Source organism: Epinephelus fuscoguttatus, linkage group LG14 (genome assembly GCF_011397635.1).
Source record: "Epinephelus fuscoguttatus linkage group LG14, E.fuscoguttatus.final_Chr_v1".
NCBI classification, from domain to species: domain Eukaryota; kingdom Metazoa; phylum Chordata; class Actinopteri; order Perciformes; family Serranidae; genus Epinephelus; species Epinephelus fuscoguttatus.
The window spans coordinates 11,759,325-11,785,353 of record NC_064765.1 but is presented as its reverse complement, the minus strand read 5'-3'; the positions used below and the strand labels follow the sequence as shown (position 1 = coordinate 11,785,353).

The window sequence follows — 26,029 nt, the reverse complement described above, 5'->3', positions numbered from 1 at the left end:
CTATTTGGTTCCTGGTACAAGGAAACCTTTCAGAGGGATCTACCAAGAAACCAACATAAAGGGTTTTATCTAGAACCATCTGTGATAGGTTCGACCCAGAACCCCCTATGAGACGTTTTACAGAGAACCCTTCTATGGTGTAATGGTCCCACCCAGAAATATCTCCAGGGGTTCTATCTAGTACCTTTTAAGGGTGCTACCCAGGGGGTTCTACCAAAAACCCTGTTATATTTCTACGGTTTCATCTAGAACCCACCCAGAGATCTGGGTTTATACCCAGAACCTTGGGTTTATATACCCAGAACCATGTTACATTTTAAGGGTTCCATCAAAAATGGAGGAGAGATTCTACTCTGACCCTGATTAAGTCCAATGGTTTCATATAGACCCCATCCGGGCGATTCTACCCTGAACCCTGATATAGTCCAAGGGTTTCATCTAGATTCCATCCAGGAGATTCAGCTCTGAGCCCTGATATTGTTCAAGGGTTTCACGGAGACCCCATCAGGGAGATTCTACCCTGAACCCTGATTTGGCAGAATGGACATAATCTCCGCCCAATTAACCTCTGTTCAATACAGGTGTGCAATTAACTATTGGATGGCATGAAATGATGGTAAAGATATAAATTATTGCAGAACACAAGAATTTCAGATTCAGATTCCAGGTACATCTAAATTTAAAAAGATAAAAAAAAAAACAAAAAACATATGAAACATGAGTAAACACATCAGTATTTGAGGGTGAGGATCTTTTAATACTTACTCTTTCAACAGTCCTTGAAGATCTCACTGATGAACCCTTTTGAAACCTGTATTTCTAAGAGTGTGTTTATTAATTCATGAACTTGTCAGACAATAACTGAAGCAACACAGACGAAGAGTTTCTGAAATATTTATTCGAGGGATTAAAAAGACAAATGCAGCAGGGCTGAAGTGCAGCGTTTCAGTTCTACAAACAAGTGAGCCCTGCAGTGTCTATGAAGCCCTACGATGTACAACAGGTATTAAACAAACACAGTAACAGTCGTACAGTAATACTAAGGATGCACATTCTTACAGAATGACTTGTCTGCAGTGTCTCTACAAGCTAAGCTACTGTTTCTGCTAATGGCAAAAAATACTTCAAATAGCGCGTCATCTCTCGGAAAATTACAGCAGGGTTATTTATTTGAAATTAACAATAAAAATCTTCGTCAGAGATTTATACAGCTTACATTGCCTTGTTTGACCTCCTTTATAATCAGTCCCATAAAAGGGTAGTAGTATAAAGGCTAATTAAATTTAAAGGACGTGGTTTAAAGCAATAAATACATGTTTTAAATCTGGCAAATCATAGCCCTCCCTTCACAAAACTTCACCCACATTCTGCCTCGTTTTAAAAATAGACATTTCTCATATTTATTAGTACATTATCCAGATTTGACTTTAAACAGGTTATTAACATATGCTCAAAAAGTACAATAAATGCATGTTGACTCAGTACAGCCTCGTGGATGTGGTAAAAATTGGTAACAGTTGCCTGAGGGATCCACTTTCCCATCTTTTTACAATATGTTGGGAGTTTTGTTTTTTTTTTGTTTTTTTTACTTTTCTTTTTACCTAAGGAATGTTGTCAGGCAGCCAAAATGCAAATATGGCATTTGTAAAATACAGATTTATTGGCAACGCGCTCCTGAGCACCACCTGTGCGTGCAGCAGCCTCTGAGTTGAAATTCCTCTGGCTGTCAACACGACCCACAATGCACTTTTTTCCCCCCACACCTGAGAATCACTCACCATCACATTTTTTTTTCTAAACATCTCAAAACAGACATCATCAATCACACTGTTTCCAGGGTACAAAATTGAAATATAAGACGGTCATATTTGACTGTGGTGACATTTAATGTGTTCTCATACATTTATAAATGTGCAAAAATGATTGAAATTATTTGTATTATTCTGTGGGAATGCTGGATGTGGCTCTCCAGGAGCAAATACACAGATAAACACACATCTAGGCAATTTGTAATCATTCCTCATGGTGCTAAATACGTCAGAGCCGGGTCAGAATAAAGGACAAAAGGATCAGAAGGCTGGTTGTCTCAGGTATGAACGCACAGGTGGGAGGAAGAGAAAACAAAAAAAGGCTACAAATAATACTGTGGTTGATGGTCAGTGTAGAGAAGAGGGATGAAGCTGAGGGGACAAAAGGTTCAAGGCTGGGTCACTGCACTGGGCTCCTTGTCATAGATGTAGCTGCCAACACCACCAGTGTTCACGCCTGGAAAAACCACAGGGACAGGAAGTGGGTGTCAGGAGGTTAACAGAGAGGGCGAGAGAAGGTGCAACAAGAGCAGGAGAGGTTGCAAAACACTTCCTGAAGAAGCTGCTGCTGTGCTGTAGACAATGCTGTGTTGAAATGACTCTTGAGTAACAACTTGTGTGCAACGTGTGCAGCGCGGATCAAGTGCTCAGACTTATTGACATTCTGTTTCAAGTGTAGCTGATAATTGGTGGGTGGACAGCACCCCCTAGCGGTTACCTTTGGGCCCGAAGAGAACAGCATAGCATGGTTTGTGGCAGTAGGGCTGGCCATCATGCTGGAAGATAAAAAATACAGACATTGACACAATAAAAGTATTATTTTTGTATCCTAAAGTCAAGCAGACGAGTTGAAATGACTATTACAAAGAGAAACTTTTGTTTGTCCTGGTCTCAATGATAATTAAAAATTATGACTTTTAATATGACATGAACTAAGTGTTGATTTCCCATTTTTCATCTGTCATTTTCTTTATTTCATTTAACCTTTTTTCTTTTTCCTATTTTTTTTCCTGATAATTAATAATATTAAGGGCTGAAATATTGCCCCCTTTATGTAGACTTTGGTTGCCTTGCGCTGGTTTTGTGTCACATTCAAAAAGTGCTTGCTCATTTTTTTTTCTTTTTAAATGAGTACCGCACGCTTAGTTGTCACTTTATTATGTGCACCAGTACACTCCAATGCAAGCCAATACAGCTGCCCTGCCATAACGTCCATCTTTACAAAACTCATAATGTTCAGTTTTTAGTGACATTGCTGTAAATCTGTAAATTAAATTATAAGTTAATTGTAGAGGTCAAAGTTAAAGGTGGTGTCGTAGCAGACTACATTATATTGAGAGATGTTTCTGTGGTATTGGGCTTCCCATTTACAGACACGAGATGGAGGCAGAATATTAGAAACACCTATGAATATATATAGTCCAACAAAAACATATAATTGAATTAAAGGAATACTACACCTACCAAATGACCATTAGTATATCAATGAATCAATCTGCATTACATTGAATTTGTAAAGAAGACTTTGGTTTTCTTGCTTGCCTCTGCAGTGAATGAAGAATCCAAAAGCAAAGAAAATGTGTGTGTGTGTGTGTGTGTGTGTGTGTGTGTGTGTGTGTGTGTGTGTGTATATATATATATATATATATATATCCAGTCTTATGCTCAGTACCTCCCAAACTGACAGCCCTTTACAACAGGGACCTGATAGCAAAGTGAATTTAGTCTACACTCTCTTCAAAGCCAGACTCCATTTACAAAAACAGTAATTAAACATCGTTGAATACAGGAGCGGCTGGTCTACCTCTGCCCTGATCAGTCAGTTTGTGTTATTGTGTGATTTGGGAGTTTTAAAGGTTCGGTTTAGATTCACCAGGACCCATCCCATCCAGGACACCATGTGTTTGAACTGCTGCCCTCGAGCAGGAGCTACAGGACTGTTAAAACAAGGACAAACGGGTTACACTTTTGCTCTTGTGACACACAGACCCCCATGATTTCAATTCATCAACCATTTTCTCAGTTTTGGGACTCTTCGTTCACTGGAGGCAAGCATGAAAAACAAAGTTTCTTAACAAACTCACCATAACACAGGGTGAGTAACTGATATATAAATGGTCATCTGGAGAGTGAAGTACTCCTTTAACACCTCTACTGCTGAACATTATAGGAATCGTAAAACTAGACTTTATTAGTCTGTCGTTCTATTTATTTCTACTGGTCTTTTCTTCTTCCCACCATTTTTCCACCTCCTTTTTCTCACCTCTGCGTGGCTGCCAGGAGCCAGAGTCTTGCTGCACCTCTCACAGCGCAGACAGGGTCGATGCCAGTCCTTACCCAGTGATGTCACCTTCTCGGCTATTGTGACAAACACAGACACACACCTGTGAGACACCATGGCAACCACTTTGCAGGCTCACACCTTTCACTCTAACCATTAGCCCCCCTTCACCTCGTTTCCTGGAAGTGTAAAACCACTCACCAAAATACACCTTCTTGTTGCATCGGGGACACAGGTTGGCCTCTCCGGAAAAGGTGGTGATGCTGCCAGCTGGAGAAACATTACACACACATTATAATACTGGAAAGGCAAGTGAAAATATAAAATAAATAACCACTAATCTTTCTAGCTTGGTGTGAAATCCAGTGCACTAATAATGTAGGGGTGTAAAACTAAAATTGAGCCAAGTACTAAACAGTTTTTGTGTGTTTCAAAGGGAAATTCTTGACTAAAGAGGCTAATTTTCCAATTTAAAATATTTTGGGTGCCAAGTCACTTCACTCCCTCTTTCAACACCCAGTTTATAGGAGTGGATGGATGTTTAGTGGACATGTAGTGTTGTTATGGAAACTGCAGGTGGAGCCAAAACATGAAAAACTTTAATTACAGTATATAGCCACATAGTTAGGCATTATATTACTCGTACAAAAATAGTTGATGTTGACACATCTCTCCTCTTTCCATTTGACTAAATAAAAAGTTTTAACGCCTACTTTTTAAAAACTGATTCACATTCATAAGATCTCACATCATCTGGTAATCTATTCCAAATTTTAACCCTGACACATTTAAAGGTTTCGATCCAGAAAGGTTACAACATCCTACATCACTGCTCAGTTTTCTGGCTTCAGCAATGAAGTGGGTGGAAAACAGCCGCTAACTGAAAACTGCACAGTGGAGATAAATCGACAGAAAACATCCGTTAAAATGATTTTGTTCCTGCTGACAGTGATTTCCCAGAACACACACACCCTATCTGACACGTCTGAGAAAATCCTCCTCCAGTCCCAGAAGACTGCGTGTATCAGTGTTGTTATCATTGAGTCAGCAGCAGCTTTCCCTCTGACCTCACACACCAATATCTTAAGAGACAAACGCCCCTATTGACTGGCTTTTCCTCCCCCAGTCAACACATGCTGATTTACAGTACATGCAGTTTAAATACACGCTTCTCATTTACCTTTGGATGGTGGCTTGGGGGCAAACACTCGCTTCTCCTCAGCTTTGGGTGCTGAATCCACACCAGTGGGAGATGGGTTGTTGTTGGCTGGAGTATCGTACACGTAAGAGCCGGCTCCACCGATGTTAACACCTGAGAAGATACAGGAGAGGATGTTAAAAAAACATTAAGTAAAACAAGTAAATAGAAAAATAGAGGAGGACATGTTAGCTAAAAATAATACATGTGAGCTAAAAAATATTATAATTAGCTGTGCCTAAAACTTTATGGAATAAAATAAATATAATTCATAAATAAAATAAAAATTATATTATAAATGTTATAATACAGATACATACTAATTAAGAAATATGTCTCCATACATAATTAAGTAAATAAATAAATACAGAAATACATACAGAAATAACTACATTTGGATTAATAAAAAACATTGAAAAGATTAAATTAATACAAAATAAATGATTATATATATATATATATAAAATGATAAAATATAAAAAATAATAAAATAAATTATAAAATATATATAAAATGAAAAGGATAAAATTAAAACAGAAATAAATATGTACCTACACAACTATATTAATAGATAAAAACAGAAATAAATGTATAAATAAATAAAATTAAGTGAATAAATAAAATATTAAAAAAGATGAAATAGATACAGAAATAAACACAATATATAAAGTAAATTAATAAGTAAATAAATATTTTACTGATATGATAAAAAAATTTTTAAATTAATACAGAAATAAATATCTACATAAATAAACAAATGAATAAATAAATAAATATTGGTAATTAATCCCAAAATATAAATATTGCAGCTAGCTTACATCAGTCGCAAGTGAACCAGTCAATTAACATATAGACACCTAAATACATATAAATAAAAGTAATTTTGTGTTAAGATAAACTATTCACATGTATTTATTATAATTGTTCTTCTTCTTCTTCTTCTTCTTCTTCTTCTTCTTATTATTATTAATAATGATACGTTCTTTTATTTATTAATCAAATATTGATCTATTTATTTATGAATCAGTAAATTTTAGGCCTCCAAACTAAAAATATTATTTTGTCTTTATATAATCAGGTAAAAGTCTCAATGAGATTAAAATCTATTTTCTAAGCAAAGCATTGTTACAACAATAAATAATACATACACTAACTCACACACTACAAAACAACAAATCTAATTAAGATGCAATAGAGCATACAAAAAGAGAGTTTACACAAAGTTTAGTTAAGATGCATAAAAAATGTCTATGTGAGGTAGTTTATGTTGAATAAATGTACATGTACTTCACCTTTTGGCCCAAAGAGGGCAGCATAGCACGGTTTGTGGCAGTAGGGCCGTCCATCGTGCTGTGGGAGAGACAGAAAAAGACATTCAGATAAAACACAACGACTTAATTGGCATGTTAAGGATATGAGAGAAAAAACCTGATGACGCAAATGGGAAAATAAACCATGACATTAATGTGAAGTCATATTTTCACGCTTTTCTCTGACATCATATATTTTGGTTTTGGAGACGAGATGGAGAGATTGTGTCCTAAAACGGAAATGAGCCTTTTTTTCCATCTCAACACAAAATAATGATGCTGCTGTCTCCAAGAAACAGGACTCAGCTGGTGGATCCAGCACCACACTTCAGTGTCTGTGCCCCCGTGAGCGTCTGCCACTTGAGGGGTCAGACTTAAGACATAGATGGCCTGGTGCTGATGCATGCTGGGAATGTAGCGGTCATTGCAGGAGCATGTGATCAGCTCCGGTAGGGGATCAGGGCTGAGGGCCAGGGTGGCCACTGGTCCAGAGCCTAATGCCCATAGAAGAGAAGAACCAAGAGAATGGCACGGGCAAGACGCCAGGCCCGGGGTGGTAAGGGGAAAAACTGGTGTTAAATAAGGGCCATACTACCCACAATCCCTTCTGCTCTGGCCACATGAGCTCCTTTCCCTCAGAAGATGGTGTGGCAGGAAAAAAGGATTGTTCTCCCGCCTTTAATAATGAATTAACCATGACGGGATCAGCTACTGTTAAAGCAGCCGCACACTCCTCTCACACTTCCTGTTTGACATTTATGAGATCCGTGAAGGTCTGGGCACTGCTGTAGAGCTGTGACTAAGCACTGATGACTTTCTCAGGACAGGACACACTGGGCTTCATTGTCAAGTGAAGTGAGTGGCTGTCGGGTGTACAGTATCACTGTGGCTCTGGCTGTGAGGCAAAGGGACCCTAAAAATGGATTAACCATCACTGCACAGCCCACTCTCTTCCCAGCAGCTCACTTCCCACTTCCTGACATTTAAGTCTGTTTTCTCCATCTTCTCCTCCCTGACCTCATCCTCATCTTAATCTACATGCCCTACTGCTTCAACCTCTACTCACTCACACTGCCGGACTTCAGTCCCTGTGCGAGAGACCAGAATAGAGGTGACTAACTTTGACCCCTTTGGCTGTTTTTGCTCCATTTTTACTTCCTTTATTTACAGGCTTACCGTAAAGTCACTACTTGTCTCAGCGGGCAGCTATTTCAGAAAAGGTTAGGCTTTTAAAAGATGCTATCAAGTTGTGGCATTAGGCTGGACAGTTCAACCTAAGAGTGTTTTTTCCCTTCCAGATTGCATCATTCAAAGGATTTTTAAGAGCCTGAAGCAGTAAAACCATCCAGTATATTTCACAAGAAAATCTTTTTTTTTTTCCCTAAAGGGGAACTCTGCCAATTTTACACATTAAAAGGCAATTTACATCACTTAAAGGCCAGGCACACCAAAGCCACATCAAAGAACTAGTGGCGACAAAGGCCGACTGTTGCATCACCTCAAGTTGCCTGTGCTTTAGCCAAAAAGTTGTGCTTGAACACACCACAAAGACCACAGCCAACAACAAAGTAGCACATAAATTCTGCGCCTGTGTGAGAGGAAATAACTCTTCACACCAGCAGATGGCGGTAGTCTGTATCCGTTAAATAAAAAGGGAAACCAGAAGACTGACAGGACAGATTCAAAATGCTAGTTAGCTAGGTAGCATATTAACAGCACAACCTGATGTTGAAAGGACAAAGATATTTTCGCACAGTGACACAAAAAAGTATGAACCATTTCTGCAAAAGAGCTCAATGGCTAAAAAAAAAAAAATCTTACCAAACATAACTTAATTTCACGCTCTCTTGACTTAAGTAGTTTGATTGATCTCCCCGCTTCCATTTCTCTTCTTGTGCACTGAGCTGAACTGCCAATCAGAGTGATTTTTCTCATTGACAGCCTACGCTGGGTCCTACGCCAATAACATGCTAACTTGGCCTAAAAACAGCTAACAGGAGCTGACTAGTGCCAACGGTGCGGCATACACTGCAAAAACTAGTGCAACAGATGCCCACCCATGGCCCGACGTTAACCCAAGGCTAACTGTCAGCTTGTTGGGGAGTACTTCTGTACATGTGTAAATGTGGGGACTGGACATAGAAAAATGTGAGGTTACCAGACCTCTGTAACCCACTCTTCATCTCTGCTTGAGGCTAGCAGCTCAAGGCTATTAGCTGCTACTAGCATAACACACCCGAACCTCCAATCAAACTGTTTGTGGTTGAGTTGCATTGCGGGTAATGTAGGTGCCAATTTATTGACATAAGGAATTTAAAAAGACAAATGATGTCTCCAGTTCTGCTGCATCGATTTTGATCCTTTTCCCTAAAACTGCAGATCATGAGTCCGGCAATGTTATTACACCTGTGTCCTCATCTCCTGACCCCTCAGATTTAACTGTTCTAAAACGCACTGAAATGTAAACTTAGGGGCCGTACACATGTTGCGTCTTTAACTGCATGGAAAATGTGAGGGCAGGCGCTGGACGCTACTTATGTACCTTTTTCTGTGCAAGCTTTCAAGCGTGGCGGCAGGTTACATCTGAGGTTGCAAAGAAACCTTAACAAGCAGCAAGCGCTGTTTATAAGTGTGTGGGCCTATCGTCCGTGGGACAGATATAACGCTCTTTCAGCCCTGCACCAAAATGACCTTTTCAATATTTACCCCAGACTAATATTTACGGAAGACGGAAAAGGTATCTGTCGACTGTGATTGGTTGGTCCTCGTCACAACATGCGGTGCATGCTGCTGCGTTCCAGAGGTTGAACTCTGTTTATCTCAGTGTCCAGCCCTGAAAAATAGGCGCTCGGAATTGTGCACGCAGCTCTGGCGTTGCTCTGGTGTTTGAGTGCGCCTGCCGCATGTCTCCATCGAACAACCAATATCTGTTAGAAAATACCCACTTTTGTCACTGGAACACAGCTGGACATTTCCTGATGGTCTGCAGTTACATACAATCCCGATGTTTCAGGGTCAACACTTGTCACCGTGTCTTTGAAAGCCTGGCTCTCTGCCACCAGCAGGAAGCTGCTGCCCTCACTCGGCCCTCAGACGGCAGGCCACGGTGGCCTCAGACTCCTTTTAAAGAAGCAGTCAGTGTTGCTTTGAGGGTCATAACCTTTTGCATACCAGGACTGAAATGACATCAAACACCCTCCCCAACAAAACCAGTCCCTTTACGTGCTCTCAATTTTTTTTATATGTCTCTCAGCCTCACTCTGTTTCCATGACGATGATCGAGTATTGAGTTTTTGCCTACTAAAGTCAGGCTCGTGGCACGGTGCTGCAGCCTGGGGCGGGATTTGGATACTGTCCATAGAGAGAGAGACAGAGAGGATGGTGGGCCGGGAGAGAGCGCAGGGCTTCAGAGAGATTGTGTGACTACATTACTGTAATCATGCAGAGATTAAACAGCAGAGCAGCATCCTTTGGGGTCTGCAGGGAAATTGCTTTATGTACAAAGACTCTGAGATCACATCCTCTTTGTGTTGAGAAAGGAGCGGGAGACTCACCCATGCACACAGAGACAGAGGGTGAGAACTGATATGTTGGCTGGGTCATGAAAGGTAAAAGCAAAGGGGCATGATAAGAAAATCTCTGTTTATGTTGAGACGTGATACTGCAGTGTGATTATGCAACATGGAGGAAAAAGGCAACTCATTCTGTAACGTTAAGGGGGTTAACGTCTACTCATATTGACAGATCCTGCCAGACACATGAAAAGGCAGGAAAAAAGCAGGCACTCAGCAACTTCCTGTACAAAAATACACAAGTTAAATGAAGTGAAATGAGATAAATTCATATCTTTATAAAAAACACACTTGCCCTCTTCCAGTCTGAAGGCCCAGTCACACTAGCTTTTAAGAAAGGGCAACTTTGTTGAAGTTTGACACATTGATTGCCACCACTGGCCAATAGCAAACCGTCTAAATTGACTCTTCCTAAGTCCCGCCCCTTTTTGCTCTGTGCTCCTTACTGTTACACTTAGATATGCCGTGTGCGAGGCTCATCTATGTTTAAAAGAAAACCAAATTCCGACTTGTAAAAGTGACACTCTAACCCTGACCGTGTAGAGCAGTGGTTCCCAACTGGTGGGTCACAAAATAAAGTGGGTTTTTTTGTGTGGTCCATTCAGGATGGACCAAACAAAAAAAACCACTTTATTTTGAAGTACAGTGAATCTTTATTTGGATATACACAATGTCAAGCATTCCATTGTGACTTTATTCATCCTTGCTGTCGGCTTCTTGAGCTATATTGCCTGATGTATTGAAATTATTTGATATAATACACACTGCAGCATCCAGCTAAATTGAACCGCTGTCGCTGTGTTTCTAGAAACAGTAACTAAGGGAAGGCGGGAGTTTGAATCAGTTAATTGTGTCCATTAGTCCAAAATGGAAGAAGCTATTGTCGATTTTAAGTGAAGCCTCTGTTGGAGTAAAACATTTTCCCCAAAACAGGATCAATTTACAGACATTAATGAAACAGTAGTCGATGGTGCACAAACATTTCCCTCTTACATAAAGGTCTCCTTATTTAAATGACGTCATGCACAGTCCTGAGACCAAACATCGGGCAGTAAACGACACAGTAAAGTAAAAATAGCAAGAGGCTACAAACATCTATTGTGACTGACTAACGTTAAAATCTTCATGGGTGGCCTGTGTGTTAGTGGTTAGCTTGCAGTTGCTGTATATCACAGACTGGCCCTGCATGTAGTCCCAACATCACTGAGAGATTTTCAATAAAAACAGACATACTGTTCTTGTGTACGGAACTATAATTTCTCCTAGTTTTAACCACTGAAACAAGTCAATGTTCAATGATTCACCCAAACCATGAACATATTCATACTATTCTGTTAGCACTTTCCACTGAGGATCCCCTGTAGAGTCAGTTAGTCAATAAGTCCATTCATGACCAGGCAGGACTGGCTTTCCCTTGTTACATTTCACCACAACAGTCAATAAACTGTAAAGAATCAATGGCATGTTGTTTGTAGGATTGACCCAGTATTTTATACAGAAAAAACAACATACAACCTAAAATAGAAGTTGTATTACTAGAGGAAAGGCCATAAAGTAAATTCAGAAGAGCCATTTGTGGACACTTTTAGCCACAGTGCTTCACAGCATCACTGAGTGCATATAATGTTGGCATGAATGGCCTCAGTGGGCAGTGAACTCCGTCCCCAGGCGATGTTAGTGACGTGGTCTGTGAGCACAGCTACTATACAGGCTACAATGAGTCCCTATCTGTCACTGCCCCAGTTACAGATATGAAACCCACATCTCTCTCTACTCCTGTTTTTCCTTTAACATTTCACCATTCAGTCAGGAACTAATTTTGTTACAAAGTTGTATAATTGCCAAGAATTGGTTTGTGTTCTCAGAGCAGCATTTACAAGCGGACTAGATAAAATGCCTTGTGTGAGAAAGCTGCTCTTGATTGGTCAGAATTTTCATGTAATTACTGAATAAGACGTTGAAGAAGAGTACACTTGCAAGATAAATGTGACACTCTAATGTCACAATGGAGGGACAACTGCGCAGGTTGATTTTAGCGCTGCTCATCGTGGACTATATACAGGAGGAGGTGCACATTAATAATCCTCCAGGACTGTAACATGCTCACGTTTAACCCAAACACTGTCATGTGACTGCAGTTAGTTCAGATTGAGGTTGGAACATGTTCTCACCACAAACGAACCACACCAGAGTTCTTTTTTAACCGGACTGAGACCACCTCTTCAAGAGGGTCTCGGTCTGGTTGTTTGGGTGCGCACCTGAGTGTGATTGCTGAGTTCACACCTGCCCAAACGAAATGCACTTAGGGGGCAAATGAACTTGAGTTTGATTGAACCGAACCAAACAGAGCAGGTGTGAAACCAGGTGTGAGGTTTTGGTAGTTTAATATAACAATTAACAATGGATGCTATTTCACAAACTGATCATACATGTTAAAATTTTAATCTAATAAGTAACTAGTAACTAAAACTTTGACATAAATGAACAGTGGTGGAGTAGAAAATGCAACATTTCCCTCTGAGATGTGTTGGAGTAGAAGTATAAAGGCATAAAATGGAAGTAAAGTGCCTCAGAACAGAACTTCAATAGATGTACTTTCCTCTACAGTTAGTTACAGCACTAGAGAAGATTGATTTGTATCAGATGCCTTAGATTTCAGCCGTGAGAGGGACAGTGTTGTACTGTTACTGGTGGTGTCTTACTGACCTCAGCGTGGCCTCCAGCGTTGAGGAGCTTGTTGCAGCGGTCACACTTGAGACACAACTTGTGCCAGTCCTTTCCCAGCGATGACACCTTTTCAGCTGCACATGAAAGACAAAAGAGATGGGGGTGTGAGTGCAAGCAGTAACATAAAGCTGCACTTATATACATTACTATGAACAACAGCCATCGATTGTGTCAGGCATTGTACGTGTTATAATGCCGCGTTCAAATCATTCATCGCAGAGAGGAATGACGTCCCCTAATTGCTTCACCGTCCAGAACAATAAATGGTTGTACTGTATCTCTGGGCTGTTGTGTCCTCCTGAGGGGGAAATCCTGTCATCATGCCATCTGAGTGACCGGGGGTGGGGATACTGGGAATGCCTGTGTACCACCACAGGATGCAGCGATGATGTCATAGCGGGATAGACAGACAGTGGCGTGAGTCCCAGTCCAGCTGGAACAGTGGGGGGTGCCCACATATAACCCAGATCCTTTGTGTTACCCCTCCAAACATACACACACCCCTCCCCCAGTTTACAGTATACCCATCTTGCTGTACACAGCCCTTCAACCCCATTTCCGTCCCCTTTCTCTCCCAGACCGCCTCCAGACAAGCCAGGGACCCTAATTATACCCTTTCCAATAATAAATCCCTGCTGCTTCCACACAATGGGCCCTAAGGAGTCGTGCAGGCAGCAGAGGAAACACCTTCTCTTATCAAGGCAGGGCACAAATAGCCGGATACTGGAGTCTGTTTCCTACATACCCTCAGTCAGAAACACACACACAAACATATACAGCATGTATGCAGACATACAGAAGATTACTTCCTCCTGGACTTCCTCTCTCTAGCTGCTTTCCCATATGTACAATAAGCTTTAAAAAATGCTGTCACATTCCTGCGTCTGCGTCAATTCAGGAAGCAAATTAAATCAGACATCAGAGATTTTGGAGGGAACAGCATGAGAAGAACTAATTTGTCCCAAAAAACATGCAAGGGGAAAAAAAATAAATCACAAAAAAATTGAAAGCTTCTTGCATTTAAAAATGTTTCATTTCATTAAAAAATTGGCTAACGTTCAAGCAGGAAAGTAATTTTCTGACTTCAGAGAGAAAGTAGCAGCATTTCCTTTGTTCCTTGTATGGACTGTGTGTGTTCTTGTAATGCATCCCTGTATTCCTTTCACCCTTTGACCAAATGAACTCCCTTCTTTCTGCTATAAGTTTAATTTGATTTGATGTGAAAATGACGTTATGGGTATCAAGTGCTAGAAATGCTTCTCGGGATCACTTTAGGAGATCCGACTACTCCCTGCAGAGGTTTCTGTTTACTCTCCAATCAGTTCTTCCAGTCAGTTACAAAAACACTGAGACAAATGGCCAACAAAGCCCTGGAGGACAGATGGAGATGGGGTGCGTGACCTCACATCAACACTTGAAAGCATAGGAATGCTGACTTGGACATATAGCAAACTGCAGGAAATGTTTAATCACTCAAAGACACTGTTATTCAGAGTAAAAAGCCAATAATAAATCAGTCTTTAAAATCAATAATCTGCTCTCAAATCAGGAGATGGACAGAAAACCTTCAGGCAAGACCACTTCAGTTAAAGGGACACTATCACTGGTGCTTCAACCTCTGACTGATATTTTAACTTTTTTTTTTTTTTTCACTTAAATCTTTATTATAACAGCTTTTGTGAAATTGACATTTTTGCAGCTTTTAGGATTGGTGTATCTGCTGATTATTATTCCAGTGCAGTGTTGACTTTTTGACTCTTGTATAGAGTCCATTTCTCCCACTTTCTTTCTAGTTCCGTTTCTTGCAGTCTCAGTATGTGGCAGTTTCTCCATTAAGAAGATTTCTTCCACAGGTGTTAGCCAGTGGTCCTTTGTTGGTGGTGTTTCTTTACCCCAGGTCCTAGCAATAGCGTTCTTGCTTGCTACTAGCAATATTTTGATCAAATATCTATCACGAGCAAAGACATCTTCTTCAGAAAATTTACAAAGATAAAGCACCAAACGACTGTGAGGAACCTCATATCCTAGTATGTGTTTAAGCTCTTTACATACCATTTCCCAAAATACAGTTATTTTCTGATGTTTCCAAAAAACATGAGAGTGGTCTACATCTAAAGATTTGCACTCTCGCCCACATCTGTAGCAACAGTGGAGATGCTTGTATTTCAGTTTTGGTGTAAGAAAGAGACCAATCAGATTCTACCATGAGAATTCCCTCCAGGTTCTCAAATTAGTGGTCAAATGGTGTATCTTCCAAATATTATGTCAGTCTTGGGTTCTTTCTTACATTTTACCTTGATATAGGCCTACTTAGGTGAATGTTTCTCATTTGTGTTCAGTCCTTGATATAATGCTGAAATTATTCGATATTTCAACTATTAAGGGTTGGAGTATGCTCGAACAGAACTCGTTTGTACAATGTGATGTCTGACCACTTCTGAAATCAAATGTGTGTATAGCTGTTTAGAAACACCACGCTGGAAGGGAAATTGACAAGCTGGCCGACATTGAGAGGAGGGACGTATAATATTATATGCCGAATTTGATACGGGTCATGTCAACGGCATATTCTGTTTGGATATTCAGAATTAAGCCTTATTCCCAATGTAGCGTTTTCCTATTAACACGTGATATGTCGATATTATTCTGGTTTTAGGAGCATTCTTTGGACATGAATACAACACATTTGGAATATGCGTCTCAACTGGGGTTTTTTACCACAGTTTGCGACACACGGCCTCTTTGTCTGTTTATGCCTAGGTTTGTACACTGTCATGGATACATTGTACACAAACCAACTAGTCAACAGTTTGCAAGGCTGTAGGGTAGAGATGCATGCCAAAAAGAAAAGCCCACATTTCTGGTCTGAAGTAGAAACACAACTACTTTTAAACATTATGAGAGACTTTGCTATTAACAGGTTGAAGGAGTGAAAGAGGGAGACTGTATTTGCACAGCTGAGCAAGTCTGCCAGCAGTAGCAAAGAAACAAAATGACACAAGCACCTCAAGATATTCTTCTTTTCCATATTTTGACGTGATAAATGACACATTAGGGCATCGATTTGTCAAACACAGTCATGAATTACATGTAAACAGGAATATTAGCGGCTCCTTTCTCACCTCCACACAGCTGGCCAATCACAGCGTGAAGTGGACGTGAATGTCGGATTGCCCGTCTCTTATAGATTAAGAGAACAATCCTTTAAAACACCTTGAGACAGTGTTTAAAGACGGAGTATAAATGGAACCAGCAGGAGCTTAACCTGTCTGCTCTTGAGTATGAGTGCATGTGATTTATTTCCTCCTAAATCTGAGGATACCCATATACCTCCTGACACCTCTGCAGCGTTAAAAATACTGCCGGTGTGTCCTCAGTGTGTCGTTTTCAGTGTGTGTATGTGCTCGTATCATTGAAACTAAAACACAGACATACCTCCAGACAGGTTTGAAGTCAGTGTATGAATGGGAGCAGACGTCAGAGCCTAACAAGTGTGTCCTCATTCCTGTGAGTGTGTGTGTGTGTAGTCACAAAGTCCACTGTTTAACAGCTCCCTGTTTTAAAGGGCAGTTGTTATTATAAGAGTGGAGAGCCTGTCTGTCTGTATTATGTGTTGTGGGAGTTATAGAGTGGGGGGAGGTGGAGGGGATCTGCCTCAGGCCCAGATGTTTATACCCCCCAGCTCCAATCAGCCTCTATCCTAATTATCCTTCACACTGTGTAGCCTCCACCACTGGAATAAGGCCAGAAAATATATGTTTAGACTGACATATTACATGTATGTAAAGGTGGATTGCACCAAAGGACCAACAGACAGCTCTTCTTCTCCCAAAATAGTAAACATGTGGGCACAAATGAGGCAACTGAAATGCCACCAAGTCTTCCTCCACCTCATTACGGCAACAACCTGAGGGTAAATGCACCCACTTGTGTAAACAAACAGGCCCCTGTTCACAGGGAAGTCTCTGCGGATGTTCACATTTACATTGTCAACATCGATGAGAATGTGCCAAATCCCTTTATAGCCAATCTGTTTTCTCTCTCACAACGGCCTCACTCAAAAGCACACAACAAAGGATTCCCCTGTGGTTCAATGTAAACAGCAGGACAGCTTGGGGAAATCCCTGTTAAACAGTTGGAGTACATCTCACCTGACATTGTCTTTTTTGTTGTAAACTAACTACAATAGATATCTCCAATTAGTAATTCCAATAAGCCGAGACACTTTTTCACACACAGTCGATGCTTTATAATTTATTTATTTTTTTAGATTATTTTTGGGGCTTTTTCGCCTTTAATGACAGGACAGTTTTAAAGCATGAAGGGGGAGAGACAGAGGGGACAACATGCAGCCGCTGCTGCAAGGACATTGCATTTGTGCATGAGGTGGCGGTCCTACCTACTAAGCTGCTGGGCGCCCCAAATGCTAACGTGAGCCTAACTGCTGTTTAGAATGTAATCTCCAATCTAAATGGATCACAAGATGCAATATGTGTGAATCTGGGTGGCTTACCACCCAGATTCACACATATTGCATCGTGTGATATGTGTGAATCTGGGTGGCTTACCACCTCGGCTAAACCATTTCCTGGGGGAAAAGCTGTAAGAGCAATTGACTTTGTGAATGACTGAACGTAACATACCAAAATATGGAGGTACTGAAGAATTGATAATCCCTTCTGAGAAAGATCCATGGGATTGGACCTGATTGGTTTGTATTGGTCCGAGGGACTGTGTTACGGTTTTATCATTTAACAGAGAAATATTCACTGTGTTTTAAGAGAGCATGGACTTCTTTGAATAGATTTAAATAGATTTTTTTCAGTCTGGTACGAGCTTTTAAAGGTGGGACAGCGTAAATCAGACATATTGGTGTCATTTGTGGTGGTTGCATGTGGGAGATGTTGCACATATAACATGTTTAAAGGGGCAGTCCACCCCAAAAATCAAAAATATATCCGTTATTCCTCTTAGATGTAGTGCTGTTTATTAATCTAGATTGTTTTGGTGTGAGTTGCTGAGTGTTGGACATATCGGTCGTAGAGATTTCTGCATTCTCTCGAATATAAAGGAACTAGATGGCACTCAATATGTGGTGCAAATAAAGCAGCAAATAACGACATTTGTTGTGAGCAGTTTCATGTAGAAACTATTTTACTTCTACCAAAATACACCCACCAACCGTATCACTGCACAGAAGCAAGCGTGCATCTACTGCTAGCTCACTGAACCCACTCAAACGCCTACAGAAAAAGTATCATGTCCAGTGTCTTTTCCCAGAGCACTCTGGCTTTTTTGTGTGACTGCTCCGAGCACTTCTAGTTGAAAATCTCTGAGCTTTTCAGAAAGGCGCTGGTGGTGTCACTACCACTCCATTAGCTACTGTCTGTCCGGAGCTTTGTGAAACTATAACAAAGACAAAAAAGCCCATTTGTGGGTACAGATCGTGGGATACTGAATGTTGCTGTTGAGTGTTGGGCTTTTATCACTGTACGCTTCTTATGCTTGTTGTTAACTGTGTAAACAACCCTCTGTTAACGTAGCATCACGTTAGCTAGGAGGCTAACGTAATGTCGAGATACTGTTGTCACTGAGATGAAGCACTCCCCAGTGCCCGTGTCACCGCTTTTTAATGCTGTCACAAGCACAAGCCTCCATGAGTCCCAATATATTTAATTGATTCAGACTGATAAATAGTCCTACAGGAGAGGAGAAAATCTGTATTTTTGATTTTGGGGTGAACTGTGTTCCCAGGCCAGATGAGATATGTAATCCCTCCAGTGTGTTCTGGGTCTGCCCTGGGACCTCCTACCAGTGGGACTCAGAAAAATATTAAATATCATAAAGGATGCACTGGAATGGAGCTTTAATTTACTTTATTTTATGTTAACATACCCTGGCATGTGTTGGATTTGAATTTGCTTGTAACAGAGATCCAGAAACCTCTGAATTTGTGGGACTTTTAACATTGTTGTCATTTAAATCACACTGTGTCTCTTGAATATATGTCATTATTCATATAAAGTACTGACTGACAGACAATGATACTGTAAGAACACTGAGCTCCAGGTGAAAGGATGAAGAAAAATTGAAAACAGAGTGCTGGTCAGAGGTCAGAGGTCACCACCATAACCATATGATACCTGCTCTGCTGTAAGCTGCTTAACTTCGTTTGTAAATTCCTGGTCTAAGCTCTTCAGTCTGCGCTCGGCTTCTCTGATTGCATTGTCAATATGGTTTAAATCACAGAGACAGCCTGCTGCTGACTCCTCTTGTCTCTGATTCAGCCTCAGTGTTTACAAATGCTCCTTTCACTGATGTTACTGAACATTAATCAAAGGAGGGGAGGCTTGGAAGTGTTTTTGTGATTATGAAGAGGTCTGCGTGCGCACGTCAGTCAACTTAAGCCACAAAAACTGCTGTTAGAGCTTGTGTTTGTGATGTGAAACATAAGCACATTTTCATGTAGAAAGTGAGAGCAGAGACTGCACCACCTGATGTGCGTTAACACAACCCCAACTGTGGCACTCCACCCACCTCAGCACAGTTAAGTTGATTTGGAGCCAGGAAATTACCAAACAGGCTCAAATGCAACACAAAAATTGACTTGACGCCCAACAGAAGTGGCATTACGACAGTGTTAGCACTGCTGCTGGCTTTATACTGGCAGGAAATTAAGGGGCAGCATCTCATCTAAACACAGTCATTTGTGCCGTTCAAAACTCAAGGCATGAGTAAGTGATTTAGGTGCTTTTACGTAAATGGAAAAAGCATTTAAATTGGGAATGGCTGGTGTTTTCTGATTTAATAAGGTTAGACATATTCATACTGTGTACTGCACTGGGTTCAGCCCTACAAAGACCTACTTTGGACATCTGTGAAAGACCATAAGTAATGAGACAGTCGTTTTACCTCGGTCATAGTTTATTTTGAAACCTTCAGCTTTTTCTACTGTTCTGATGACTTATTGTCAATGATATTAGTACCAAGGACATCATCAAGAGCCAACTATTGATTGATTGTATAAAAATAACTGACGCGACGATTGTGATGTCACTATTGGTTTGTTGACTCCCATTTTGAAGCCTCAAATTTGGCATTTTGGCCATCACCATCTTGGATTTTCAGGCCAGAAGCGAGGAAATTTGGACAAGAGGGTGGAGCTGTGGAGGGGCAAGAGGTGCATCTGACTCATATGCTCTATTTACACAGAGATCCTGCGATAGGGCTGCAATGAAGTCCCCTCATTACACTGGCTTTTTTATACAGACCCAACAGAGGCAGCATAATGTCGCCCCAATTTGTTATTTTAGATAGCATGGCGGTATTCTGGAAACAAAAGAAACGCGACAGCCGAGACGTGTAACACAACAGTGTCGGCCTCTAGTGTGACATATACACATCAGGCAGCACTTTGTAAGCAGTAATAATGGCAAAACATGGTGATAACAATCATTTACCATACGTGTTATATTGGGAGCTCCCAGATCTCATAGTCTTCCCAATTTGCGGGTATTTTTGGTTTGTGTTCTTCCTTCTTGAGTTAGCTGCTAACTGCTTCTAGCTACTTAAATCTCTCGGTATTGTGTCACACACATAACCCATCCTGCCTGCTGTTTCCTTGAGATAGAAATCGTTGTGGAGCTGTTACCTTCTTTGCTGCCAGTTTATAAGCAAGACAACTTTGTCTCCCATTTTGTGATCGTGCCTTTTATACAGAATGGCGAGACAAAAATAATGGCACAACATTCCCACTTTCAACAGGCGTTTACATGCACAGTTAAGTGGAGCTACAGGAGACCTATTACCTACTACATTGCAGACCAAACGGTTGACAAAGTTAGCTACGGTTAGCTAGCAGCAAATTGGTACCATGGTGGACAACTTTAGAGCTCTGTACATTTCGTCTGTCCAAAAATGCACGGCTCTGGATGTAGATTTCACCATGTTGTTACCGACTTCTTCTTCTATTACGCATTTAATGCTATTTGACTTCCGGGTCAAAGCCCTAGGCGGACACAGGGGAGCATGCCCCAAGTGCCAGTTTGGTTCTGATTTACTGTATACATCCAGGAGTAATTTGACTTCCAATTCGCATTATCTGGGTGTGTGTAAGTCCAACTTTGAGAAATTAGATTTAATACAATTTCAATTTGAAGATTTACGCATGTATTTTTGTGTATTTCACATGTATTGTTATTTTTGTGTTTATTTTACATGTAACTGCAGTTTGTGGCATTTCCACGTTGGCTTCATTTTTCAGTCCCAGAAGTTGCCACTTGGAGCCAGGCAAAGTTATACAAGGGCAGTCGTCTTTCTTCTGGGAAAGTGGAGTCATGAGACATCAAATGCACAGGATAAAAACATCAAATAGTTTCTATGAAAACCAATGACTCGTGATATTTCAAAGAGGACATGTTATCAGTTCTGCTCACAAAGACTAAAGTACATCAGACAACTTCAAGCTGGTTATAATTTGATTCATTTTATTTCTGTGACATGATTCACTTACACTTCAGATCATATTAAGAGTGAAACCAATTATGCTCCACGTACAGAGAGCCTGTAAGAGGAGCAGCATGGGATCAGCAAATGGCCTACAGAGAACACTGTAATTGGACAGAACATTAAGCAACAGAACTTTAACAAGGGGTCTTCAGAGGGAAAACATTAACGGCCAATTTCTCCAAAAAGACTTAATTATGGTGGCTTAATTGTCAACAGTGACGGGGCAGCTGCACCCAAACACCACAGCTGATGATGGACTGATTCACCCTTTCAGGGGTCAGGAGGAATTTCATCCTTTCTGTGCTACTTTAAAAAGCTTAAAGCACTAGTACAAGTACTGAACAACATTTATACAGCTGAACTCCCAGCATGCAATGCAGCAGGAATGTCCATCAGGGGGGCTGGGCTCTGAAATCTCATATGGGTGCTCTTTTATCGCTCAATAATTCGATCAGGGTGCGACGGGGGGAAATCTAATGCGTGCAGGAGGGGATAAAATCAGCAACAACTGCAACAGCTTCTGTTTCTAGTCGTTTAACGGTTTTAAGTGTAAATAGTGAAGCATCAAAGACCTTATAGTTTATAAAAATACACAGTTATGAACTCAGTTTGTCACAGATGATAACTCATGAACGTATGGGCATTTTTGCACCAAATTAAGCTCAAGTTTCCTCGTAACGTTCATGATGTAACCAGTGTTATTGTAAATATCTCTAAATCACGCTTAGCTGGGTTCTGTTCTGTTGCACCCTCTGGTAACATGGACCCATCTGTTCAGCTCTTCCTACATTAAACCCATCCAAAGCACAGTCATAAACCGAAACACACACACATATACACACCACCCTCTGCCCCGTACTCTCTGTCTCATTCTCCTCTTCCATCAGTGACAGCTGAGTCCACGCGGGTGTTTTTCTGCTTTTGGCTTTTGTCACTGCAGTGTGATAACTGCACGTCCTGATAAACACCACACACCTGACTGACTGCATAGAAGCCTGGAAGGCAGCATGGGACTCGAACATGGGAGGTACATTTAGTTAAAAAATGTCTCATATCTCAGGAGCCGTGTAAGAAAGGAAAAAACAAGCAGCCTGTGTTTCCTTCTTCTGCATCCCCTTTCTATTCTGCTCTCTGGAGTACAAACACCCTCAAGGATTTGCGACCTTTTACTCAACTTAAAGACAATCGCCATTCACTCGGGGCACACAAGGGCATTCAACCGAGCCAAGGGAAGTGACTTTGAGGGAAGTTTTCAGCTAAGGCATTAAACAAACTCCTCAACCTACAACAGTGACTTTTATTGAGTGAGGGGACAAACTGTGCTCAATATTGAAAACTTTATTTAACATATTCTATGATATTTGAGTAACAGGTTTACAGAATTTCACTTTAAATAAGAATAATCTCATTATTTTCCTAGATATGGATCTTAGAATTAATCCTGTTTTTTGGGGTGCATTTCTACTTTAGTTTCTAAAATAAAAGTCTACGTGACATCATCATAGAAATAAGGTGTTTACAGCCACTGTGCCAAAATTGCAGAGCTAAAATCAGACTAATCTGGAAACAAATGTTTGATTTCATTATTTATTTTTCTGTTGATTATTTCTTTGCATAGTTCGCAAAATGCTTACGCAGGTGCAGAATGTACATGCTAGTTGGTCAATCGCTGTAGACTTTGCAGTGTGTTCAAGTGCAACTGTAAGCCACTAACTCAAAATTTTATTCTGAATGCTTGGGTCGTTTTTTCATTGGCATTCTGGTTTACAAAGCTATTCTCGGCCTACTTCCAGCATATTTATGTATGTACATTATGAAAAAAAATGAAAATGGCTCTGCCCTCCATTCTCAGAACATGTTTTTATGTCTGTACTGAGGGGACGTACAGAGTTTGGCAAGCGAGCATTTATGTATGCAGCTGTTTATAGGTGGAATCTCCTGCAGAAGGACTTAAAGTTCCACTCATTGGTTGTTCTCGGCTGTTTCAAAGCAGTGTTGGAGGAGTTCTGTACACAATCTTCTATATGCCAATGTCACAGTGTGTCTTAGCTTGTCTTTGTAATCGTGTAGTTGCATTTATAGTTCACTTCTATACATTAACATACTTTTAGCCTTTTGTAATCTTATTTTGTGTTTTATACTGCTTGTTTTAGAGCTTTACATTTTTATTCTGTATTTTTGTTCTGTGTTGTCTGTCTGTAACTTATATTGCTGCCTGTCTTGGCCAGGACACTCTTGAAAAGGAGATTTTTAATTTCAAGAGGTTTTTCTGGTTAAATAAAGGTGAAATAAATAAAATTAAAAACTTTTTGGCAGACACAAGGGCAACATTAGGCGATGCAAAGGTTGCCACTAGTTTTCTGATGTCGGTTTTATAAGTCTGGCCCTTAAATACCATAAAATAACGACAAATGCTGGAGGCAAGCTCACAGAGCACAAAATTTACTCTTCCAGTATATTATATTGTACGAACAACGGCAAACCCCCAAAAGATTTTGTTTATAATAATGTATGAAGGGTATGAAAAGAAGCAAATTTTTGCATGACAGAAACCCTGATTAATCTGCTGTTTACTTTCTTGACCCATCATCTATTCTGAATATTTGAAACTATTTCAATACTCATTTTCTGAAGTATCAGTACACTGGTACCAGCTGCGCTCCGTTTACTACAGTCATTCTGCTGTTCTCTGCTACAAACCAAGACAAGAAAAGTTGCCACACCCCAGTTGAAACCTTGTTATATTCATCTTATCCTTCAATGTCAATTTTTCCTTGTGGTACTGAAAATGGTATCGAATAGTTATTTTCAGGGTTTGTAAAAAGTTATAAAAACTATAAAATCTCTATTATAAATGTCCCAGAGCCCAAGGTGACTGAGTCCAAAACTCAAATATACTGTATTTGTGACAGCAAAATAGAAAAAAAGAGGAAATCCTCACATTGGAAAATCTAGAAACAGACAGTGTTTGTGATATTTTTGTCAACTGTCAAGCTAAATCAGTTTTATTTCAACAGTCCAATGTCACAAATCACAGCTTGCCTCAGGGGGGCTTTTATAATATGTACAGCGTACAAATCCCTCCCTTCAGATAAGGCAAAAGTCCCCCAAAAAAAAACCTTAATGGGAAAAATGGGAGAAACATCCGGAGGAGCAACTGTGGAGGGACACTACTGTGCATTTGTTGTGTGAATTGGAACATTCATTACAACTACAGATGATAAATAATTCACCTGCACTTTATTATTTAGTTTTAAAGTTCATCCTCGGCTAGTTGAGAGAGAACTGAAAGTGAGTTGACCCTGGCAGTGGTGTGTTAAACATTGGAATAGATTTATTCAGGGTCAGTGTGTGTGCTGTGGTGCTCTACAGTGCAGGGTGGGGATGCTACAGAGCCACTAGGAAACATGTATTTGGATCTGTCTCTGTCCTGTGGCTTACAACCCCCCCAATGGCAAAACTTAGCTCTGGAGGTCGTCTGTCGCCTCAGCCAAGGCGAGGTTTCCTCCCCAGGCTTTCTCCCTTTCCCACCCCCCCACCCCCCTCTCTCCCTCTGCGAATAAAATCGGCCGACCTCGTGAATCCTGCTGGGTGACGTAAATGGGCTGCAGTTAACTCGCATCCTGTCTGCGCTGGTCAGAGGAGCCGCGGGCGAAGCAGCCTCTCCACAGTCCCTCCCTGAACCCCTAGGCCTGCTTCGCCCCACGCTCATCTCATCTCTAACCGGTCAGGACACTGTGTCCCGGCTGCAGATCCAGTCTGCATGACTAGCCTACAGAGTAGTGGACCATGTCTTCAAAAGAGAAAGCAGGACTGTTTCACTTAGAATGGCACCTTCAGATGTAGCCTATGTAATTGGATGATCAGCTGTTGAGGGGAAGACATCACATGACAGAGGCGTAAAATGCTTCGACAACTTTGAGTGAAATCATCTGAGTCTTGTAAAGGCATAATAAAATCGACCGTGTCTATAAGAGCACATGGTACAAGTGGAGTAGTTCCCTTTGAAAGTGTCAAGCTTCAGAGATGAAGAGTTAAAGTTATAATTCACAAGATTCCAGTCGACGTCTGTGGTTACTGGTGGTACTGGCAAGCGCTTTTTAATAACACAGGTCCCAGAGTAACCTCCAAAATGAAGCCTGTATTGACCACCTCAGCTACTCTGTCAGAAACACCATAGAGGAAGAGAAATTTGTGTATGTGTTTTCAGGAGAGGATTCATCATGCCACATTGTTTTAATAAAAACCAGGACTAAAGATGACCCAGTCTGACATGCTGTGACTGAACAGTGATACAGAACTAATGAAATCTAATGTTGTCTGACACATCACATGAAATGAATGCATGTGCCGGCTTTTGTCTCCCCCATCGTGTCCACTACAAGCATGCATTGTTATCAGCAGTGCGTGGGCAAGAGCTGTCACTGCTTATTCAAAATTTGCGCTACGGACCGTTCATAATAAAATACTCAATCTGTAATTATCTGTAAAAGTTCAGAAATCTAGGCTATTGTTCTCTGTTCTTTTTCACTTCGCTCACAGACTATGGAGAAAACTAGAGAGCATCCCTGAATGAAAAATTATGAAACCAATCTATCTGACTATGTGCGGACACATTTTGGATA

The 26,029-nt window shown here is 40.7% G+C and overlaps 1 protein-coding gene across 1 annotated transcript in view; it reads right to left on the bottom strand.

Moving 5' to 3' along the window:
- Positions 1-878: 878 nt before the first annotated feature.
- The window catches only part of crip2 (cysteine-rich protein 2), a 31,960-nt gene continuing 6,809 nt past the window's right edge, over positions 879-26,029 (bottom strand). Inside the window, exons 2-8 of the mRNA XM_049596531.1 lie at positions 12,876-12,970; positions 6,580-6,637; positions 5,270-5,401; positions 4,291-4,359; positions 4,072-4,166; positions 2,527-2,584; positions 879-2,265 (exon numbers count right to left, since the gene is read on the bottom strand). Of these exons, the coding sequence (XP_049452488.1) occupies positions 2,198-2,265; positions 2,527-2,584; positions 4,072-4,166; positions 4,291-4,359; positions 5,270-5,401; positions 6,580-6,637; positions 12,876-12,970 (575 nt within the window). The 3' untranslated portion in view covers positions 879-2,197. The remainder of the gene's footprint in view (positions 2,266-2,526; positions 2,585-4,071; positions 4,167-4,290; positions 4,360-5,269; positions 5,402-6,579; positions 6,638-12,875; positions 12,971-26,029) is intronic.